The following is an 8,664-nucleotide window of genomic DNA, read 5'->3' as shown; positions in this document are numbered from 1 at the left end:
CTGCTGATAAGAAACAAGAGTTATTCAAGGAAGCTTTGGAAACTGGGTGGTAAGTGACATTTATCCTTGATCTGAAATGCCTAAACATACAGCCTTGTAAAGTGCAGCTGAACTGTGACCTTCCAGCCTGCCAATACAGATAAACACACATGTTATCAGGTAAATCACGCAGAAGGGAAATTTCCTGAGGAGTCTGTTGAAGCCCCACTTGTAGGAAATGATGGCTATTAACTCATTAAGTTCTATCTGTCTCTGGTTTTTTGTATGTGAGATCTCCACAGAGCTGTAAGGATAATTAGTTTCTTTTGGTTTAGCAAGTATTAAGGAGTATTAAAATACTTCATTTGTACGAATAACAAAAAATTTTCAGGAGCTGGAAGAAATCCATACAGAAATGCAAACAAACCCCCTTAGTCTTTAAGTTGACAGAATCCTGATTCCAGGGGAGAAATGAGGCTTTGTTGTGTTTGGATACATTATGTCAGATGGCTCGGTGATAAATATTACTGACTTCATACGGGTTTGTCTGGGCAGAACCAGATTAAAGGCTCAGTGTCCTGTTCTGAATTAGATTTCAGTAATGCGGACGTGTATGTGCACCCTGTTAGTCTGGCAGGAGTTTTCATGCAAGAGATGCTGTACCTTAAGAATAGCCCCTATTCTTGCATGTTACTGTATTTGTGTGGTAAAATGGATAATATAAAGTCACTGTCATTGTCTCCTGACCTGTCTGCCGCCTGATATGCTCACATCAAAATGGCACAACCACACACAGTGTTGTGTCAGCTGTGCTGTGGTGGCACTGCAATCCTTTGAGTGTTGTAACCCTGTAAACATCAAAGCAGTTTTCACTGAATCACAGAATGCTTTGAGTTGGAAGAGACCTTTAAAGGTCATCTACTCCCACCCCCCCTGCAGTGAGCAGGGATGGCTCAGAGCCCCATCCAACCTGACCTTGAATGTTTCCAGGAATGGGGCATCAACCACCTCTTTGGTTAACCTGGGCCAGCATTTCACCACCCTCAGCATAAAAAAATTTCTTCTTTAAGTCTACTCTAAATCTGCCTCTTTTAGACTAAAACTATTAACCTGTGTCTTGTCACAGCAGGCTCTGCTAAAAAGTCTGTCCTCACCTTTCTTATGGGCCCCTTTAAGTTGTACTGGATTTCAGCAACAAAGTCTCCTAGGGACCTCCTCCTCTGCAGCTGCCCCAGCCCAATTCTCTGCTGCTGGGCTCCCAGCAGAGGGGTTCCCCCCTCGGGTCATTGCTGGGGCTCCTCTGGCCCTGCTCCAGCAGGTCCCTGTCTCTGCTGTGCTGAGGCCTCCAGAGCTGCCCCAGCACTGCAGGGGGGTCTCCCCAGAGCGGGGCAGAGGGGCAGGATCCCCTCCCTGCCCTGCTGCCCCTGCTGCTGGGGGGGCAGCCCAGGCTGCCATTGGACTGCAATGCCTAGTGTGGCATGTTGTCAGCTTCTCACCCACCAGTACCCCCAGGTCCTCCACAGGGCTTCTCTCAATCCCTTCATCCCCAAGCCTGTGTTGATACTGGGAGTTGCCTCAACCCAGGGCCAGCTTGGCCTTGTTGAACCTCATGAAGTTCACATGGGCCCACCTTTCAAGCTTGTCCAGGTATTTTTTTTTTTGAATTTTCATTTCTACAAGCCTCTCCACACCCAGAGCAAGGATGGCTCAAAAATGATTCAAGGTCACCTTCAGCTCCCTTTTTCCTGCCAGGAACAGGAAAAGTGTTGGGTCTGACCCAGTGTTGTTTGGAATGAATGTTGCATGGGCTTGTTGGGAAAGAGAAAGGATTTATTTGTTGAGTAGGGCTTAATTTATTATGCACAATATGAAAGCTCACATTTTTGTATTGCTGGAGAAAGACAATTGATTAATAATTTGGAAGAAGGCCAAGACACACTACATTCACCTTTGTAATTTACTGTTCCAAAGAAACAAAAGTGATATAAAAGATATGTGATCAAAATACATTATTAAGCAGAATTGAAAGTTATCTCATATTAATGCATTTAGAATGAAAAAAAAGTTTGCTAGGACATCACTGTTACCACCACCAAACATGTAAAAATCTGACACTGATAATTAAGACCGTGGGAAATATACAGAAAAGCTACAACTGAAAAACTAAAGGAAATTCCACATTGATAATAACTTCAAGAAAGATATTTGAGACTAAGAAGGTTAAGGTCACTAAAATAACTTCAGCATTTCCTGGAAAGAACACGTGCTCGAAGTAGAATCTTCTTCATCATTAAATACAGCCTTAGGGGAAAAAGAAGTGTGCAGGCTCTTCTAATTCTTGATGAAATATTCCACTGTAAAAGCAGTCACATCACCTCCTTTACAAAGATGCCATGTGCCAAACCCATTAGACACATGGTCTTGGAGACAGTTCTGTGTGTCATACATACATGTTTCTCTGGGTCTGTAACATGGACGTGCTGAGAAGGATCATACTCACCTCACTCCTGGTTTTGCTCCAGGGCCATGCCTGCTGGTCAGCCATGTTGCATACACACATATCTATGTGCATACATACACACACACTGGGTGGCTCTTGGGTTTCTCCCTGGCATGCATGAACTCATGCTCTCCCTGAGGAATCCTGGACAGAGCTGACAGGATGGTTTGCTAAAGGTATCCAGCATGGATTCGCATACTGCCAAGGCTGGACCCACCCCCCCACCCTCACCTAGGACACTCCTCTAACCCTAGCCCAAAATACCTGGCACCCTCAAATGTACCCGTGCGCCATGCAATGCACGTGCTTGTGTTTCATGCTATAAAACACTACAGTGGGCTGCATCACAGCAATCTCTTCTTCCGTGCACTTCAGATACAAAAGAAAAAATAGAGAACAACTGTATTTCAAGGCACAACATGGGATCCAGAGCATGCTGGGCCCAGCAGTATGTGGAGTGAGTCAGCACATAACAGCGTTGAGCAGCCTAGGTAAGAACCAGTCAGTAACACCCAGATGGGGAGCCAGGCAACCAAGAGTCAACGCAGATCCAGACTAAAGCCACAGCTTTCAGCCAGGAAGCTGATACTCACCGAGTGCTTGTCATTAATAATGCTTTACGTTTTTCTTGCTGTTTTGACTTTTTCAGAACCTGAGGCGGGAGAGGTGTCCCCCCCAGTGGGAGCTGGTGTGAACAGCAACAGCTGGACCTTTAAATTTGGACCCAGCAATCCCAAACAAGGTGGTCCTGGTGAGTTGCCAGACAAATTCATTATCCCAGGATCTCCTGCAATCATCTCCATCCGGCAGGAGCCACCAAACAGCCAAATTGACAAAAGTGACTTCATAACCTTTGGCAAGAAGGAAGAGACCAAGAAAAAGAAGAAAAAGAAGAAGGGAAACAAGACTCAGGAGAAAAAAGAGAAGGGCAACAGCACCACTGAGAACAGTGACCAGTGAGGGGTTTATACTGAAAGAACCAACTTAGCCAGTTTTTGTACTAATGGCAGATTTCTCCTATGTAGCAACTCCTAACTTCTTCCTACTGTTAACAAATTTCCTGTATGTATAGACTTGAGAAAAGCAGCAGGAAATTCACAGTGTCTGTCTAAATTGCTTAACAGGTTTTGTCTTAAAAGCTTTATTAAGTCTGGTGTTAACTCTTTTTCTCCGCTCTGGCTTGTTTTCAGAATCTAAAAAGCAGACACAAGTTTCCTTTCTCCTACGCCGAAAAGGAGAATCTTCACAGTACAGCCAGTGAGAGGTTGGACTCTGCACTGTGGTTCCTGTGCTCCTGTCTTGATGACACTTACAGGACAGGTTTAAAAGTTTAAATGTTGTGCACCCTCTATCTGATTGGAAATATTTGTGTGCAGATGTCAGCTAGGTGATATGAGATCTGATTATAAAATGCAAGAAGAGCTGGTAAATATGCAACAGAGGAAACACCTAATGAACACAAATGTTCAAAGATGTTCAGGCTGGGGAGGAAATGTCTGAAAGGAGATAACCAGATTTTTGAAATCTTGAGAAGTCACTGTGTGGAAATACTGAGTCCTATCCATGACGTATTGTACACACTCCTGAAAAGAAAACAAAAACACCCCAACAAACCCCTCACATTTACAGCTCATTAAGATACCTTAAATTTTATCTCTTACCAAGCAAGCCATTGGGAAAATTGTCCCATAAAGCCCTGCATTACCCTGGCAAGGCCAGCCCTCAGTATTAAGAGGGGCTGGCTGGACATCCCAGGAATGTAACTGACTGTGGTGCTCTGTCCCTTTTTCCACTCTAACATTATTTTGCACATTAAGTCTCTGAAAAGGTCAGAGTTTTTCCACGACACTTATGCAAAAGCAAGAAAAAAGAAACATGAACTATGCTATTTGTTATTTGAGATATTTATTTATAAAGAAATATAGCTGTAAATGTTAAAGAAATATGATGCCCTTTAACCCAAACAGAAGTCAGTCTAGAGCCATTATAAATGACAATTGCTGCTATTAAAGTGCTTTAGAAAAATTGCCTGAAACATCTGTATTATATCGGCCACTTGCCAATAACAGCTTTATTCTGTCGGGTGACTTGAGGGCTGCCTCTTGCATGTATTAATAAATACAAGAATATCTTTTATTTTCTTTTTTCATTAATCTGCACTTTGGATACACCTTTGCAAACAAACTGTCCTAATGTGGAGAAGCAGAAGCAAACTCCTCACAAAAATGGATTTACTAACCTGCTAGCTCTGTGCAGTACCTTGGTGTTACCTCCCACACAACCTTTTCTGATTTTAGTTTTACTTTTCTATGAGATTATGAATTTCTGACCCTACTAACACTTTATGTAAAATTCAAGTACTGTATGTATGCTGTATGCTCTTATAAGAATCCTGAAATATTTATTCTGTGCTTGTGTATGTGAATGTCAATGCAACTATTATTAGAGTGGACTTTAAGCTTTACCGTTGAATGTAAATTCATTATTTCTTTTTTTGTACACTTGTGGAAAAGTGGAGTAGTGTTAATTTTTTAAGCCACTGTTGATTATCAGTTTTTTGTGTATGAAACACAAGTAAAATATCTTTCTTAAATCAAGCTATGCATGCATTTTGGGATTTATTGGTAAGAATCTGTGAAGCTAAAGCTCTGTGAATTACCAAACCTAAGGGTATAAATGAAATATTAAATGTGGCTGAGGATGTTGCTATAAAAAATGATACATGTATTTTTAAATAGAATATAGTTGATGAGGGAATTCCAAGGAGTTTTCCACATTATTGTACATTCACAGAATAAAGCTCAAGTGTCATATTAATTGGAACTGTGTAAGAAACTACATAGCTCTAAAATATCAAACAGGCCCTTTAATCTGGGATCAAAGAGAACAGCTGGATTTCTTGAGATGTGTCCTGGATGTTTTAAGTTTTCAAACTGCTGACAGGTCAGAACATGGCAATTCCCATTCATTTTTTAAGAACCTGCAGCAAGTCTTAAAACATCACAGAAGGTAAAGCTCTAATAAAAGAATTCATATCTCGAAGCATGAACCACCAATGGCCTCATGTGGTCTATTCAAAGTTTTCTTTTCCCACCAGTCTTATTTTACTGGCAACGAAAAACATGTTATGTGAGAAAGAGAGTCTTGGATTCATTTTTACAGGAAGAGGAGAGCCAAGTGGAAAAAAAAAAACAAGATTTGGGGAGGGAACTTACTTTTGTGCAAGTGTGCTATGCAAGTACCTTTAGTCTTCTTTTTTCAAATGTTCATAAACTGGAATTACAATGGTAACTTAAACACACAGAAGGTTGCTGTTGCTTTGTACTCATTATAAAGTAGTCTCATGCCTCTGGCAAAAATACAGCCCAAAAACTTCATTCTTATAGGAATCTTTAACATTTGATTATGTATAGATTTTAATTGATTTTTTTTTCTTTTGAATGCTTCCATTTTTCCCTATACAGACCAATCTGATTAATGTATTTTTCATCAGTAGTCATACACAGCTGGTTTTCCAAGGCTTGCATCTATCAGAATGAAACAAGAGCACTGCAGTATGACTCTGATTTGCCTGTTGTAACACAAAATTACATTTGCCAATACTGGCTTTGTTGCAAGTGCATGCATGACTTTGTAGACAAAAGCAAACTATCTGAAGATAAGCATTCCAGTACAGGGATCTGATAGAACAGAGAAAAAAACTCTAGAGGAGAGGAAAGAGCAGATGCTCTTGCTGGAATTGTTTAAAAAGAGCCTGGATAGCACTAGTAGAATACACATTACAGAGATTCACTGTGTTTTGAGAAGACTGAATCAGGCACCTCACCAGATTTTAAAAAGATTTTTCCATATTTGAACCCACTAGTACAACTGGAATGCTGAGATGTCTTAAGTGAATACTGGCTAGTTCCAAACTAGTATGCAAATTATACCACTTACATCCTTGGTTTTGGATGTCCAGGAGGAGGAGAAGCCCTTAGTGTGAAGTATTTTTGGATGACTGGGGTTTGGGACAGGGTCCGAATTTAGAATTGTAGAATCATTAAGTTTGGGAAAGACCTCCAAAACCACCAGTCCAACACTACCACAACCACAATTTGCACAGAATGACATGACCACACAGAATTTGCACATTCTGCCAGTTTTAGGGAATTACTGATTAAATACTACACAGCAATGGGAAATGAGAATCAGAGGTGGCCAAGACCAACAAGAACCAATAAATTAAATTTTATTTTATCCTCTTGCCGACAATGAAATGAGCAGGACAAAATATGTTGCAGAATTTGTTAGTGAGGAAATTACAATTTGGGGACTTTTTACCACTTGAACAATTTATTTCTCTCAGAATCCATATATTTTCTGTGAGTGTATTACCTTTGGAATTCTGGGTATTGTGCATACAAGGTCAATGGCAAAAGCCATTGGGCTTTTATAACAATTAAACCTGAGTTATGTTATATATTAATTACATCCCATCATTTAAAAGCTATCTCATTTTACATTAGGCTTCTAAGACTCAGTCTTGTGCAGTTTCTTTCTGCTCCATATTTGGGTCATTGCACATCACAGGAGGGGGATCCAATTAAAGGTTTTTTCCCAATGATCTTACATAAGGGGAAGAATATAGGATCCAAAATGCATTTCTCAAATGTCACGGTTTAACACCAGCCAGCAACTAAGTGCCATGCAGCTGCTGCTTCACTCCTCCTCACTACATGGATGGGGAAGAGAACTATAAAAAAAAAAAAAAGTAAAACTTGTAGATTGGGATAAAAATAATTTAATAACTAAAATAAAATAAAAATTATTATAATAATAGTCAATAGAAAATTTGCTTACCACTCCCCTGACCAATGACCCAGCAGTGACTCCCTACACCTAACAGCTCCCCCCAGTTTCTGTACTGAGCATGACGTTCAGTAGTATGGAATATCCCTTTGGCTAGTTCAGGTCAGCTGTCCTAGCCATGCTCCCTTGCAGCCATTTCTGCTTCTGCTCACTGGCAGAGCATGGGAAACTGGAAAATCCTGAACTTGGGATAAGCCCTACTTAGCAACAGCTAAACATCAGGGTGCTGTCAGCATTATTCTCACACTAAATCCAAAATACAACACTGTACCAGCTACTAGGAGGAAAATTAACTGTGTCCCAGCCAAAACTAGGACACTGAATGTCATATATGAAAAGCCATTCTGGAATGAATTGCATTCAGCTTTGATATCTTCTAGGATCATATTTAATTTCTTCTTCTTCTTCATGTATTTGACATATTTCAAGAAGTGCTTCCAGTTTTAGAAAAAGCCATGGCGCTGCTAATTGACTTTTTCCCTAGGAGAAATGTGAGTAAACTGTCTTTATACAACAGTGCTTATTAGTACATGATACAGTGACTGCAGTTTCTGTAAGATGCATATTTCATGTTAGCTAGTCAAATACTTAGACCTGTCCATTCTGGGGTTTAACTGTTTCAAGGTTCAGATAAACAACATTTCCTCAAAGGAACTTCATTTTATTAACTCCCTAAGCTATATGTAACATATTTAGGTACAAAATGAGTCCATGATTCTTCCTGCTTCATGCCATCAAACACTTCAGTTCGAGCTTTCTGTGTTTCTAAAATCACTTCTTCTTAAACTGTAATTGTATCTTAAAAATATAAAGTCAGTTACTGCTTTTCTCTTGCACAGTTGGCCTCACTTACTTTAATCCAGGTTATAGCCAGGGTTGTGTCAACAACTGGGTAAAATAAACCTTGTACAATCTTCCCTCCTTATCCTATTCTGCCCTAGCAGCAGTTTTGTGGATCTCGTGTAAGACAAGTATTAAGGAAGGAGCTGAGCTATTAACCTCATTTGACTCCTAAAGAATGAGTAGGTGCCTCAGTTTTGCTGTTGTTTGGAAACTACTGGCTGTTCCTTGACGCAGACACTTCTTAAAGACAGTGCCGGGAGTCCCATGTTCTGTTAAGACTCCTATAAATATCACATAATCACAGAATGGTGGAGTTTGGAAGGGATCTCTGGAGATTGTCTCATCCAACCCCCATGCTAACGCAGGGTCACCCAGAGCAGGTTGCTCAGGATGGCATCCAGGCAGGTTTGGAATCTCTCCAGTGAAGGAGACTCCACAACCTCTTTTTGCAGCCTGCTCTAGGCTCTGGCACCTGCACGGCAAAGAAGGTT

The 8,664-nt window shown here is 40.6% G+C and overlaps 1 protein-coding gene across 1 annotated transcript in view; it reads left to right on the top strand.

The window, feature by feature from the left end:
- LOC103778044 (protocadherin alpha-C2-like) overlaps window positions 1-4,267 on the top strand; it is a gene marked incomplete at its 5' end in the record, with an annotated part of 49,767 nt that extends 45,500 nt beyond the window's left edge. The window contains 1 exon segment of the mRNA XM_008945613.1: window positions 3,129-4,267. Within this exon segment, the coding sequence (XP_008943861.1) occupies window positions 3,129-3,439 (311 nt within the window).
- Between the last annotated feature and the right edge of the window lie 4,397 nt (window positions 4,268-8,664).

The sequence above is a fragment of the Merops nubicus genome, unplaced genomic scaffold (assembly GCF_000691845.1).
Source record: "Merops nubicus isolate BGI_N331 unplaced genomic scaffold, ASM69184v1 scaffold13858, whole genome shotgun sequence".
NCBI classification, from domain to species: domain Eukaryota; kingdom Metazoa; phylum Chordata; class Aves; order Coraciiformes; family Meropidae; genus Merops; species Merops nubicus.
This window is presented reverse-complemented; position numbering and strand designations above follow the sequence as displayed.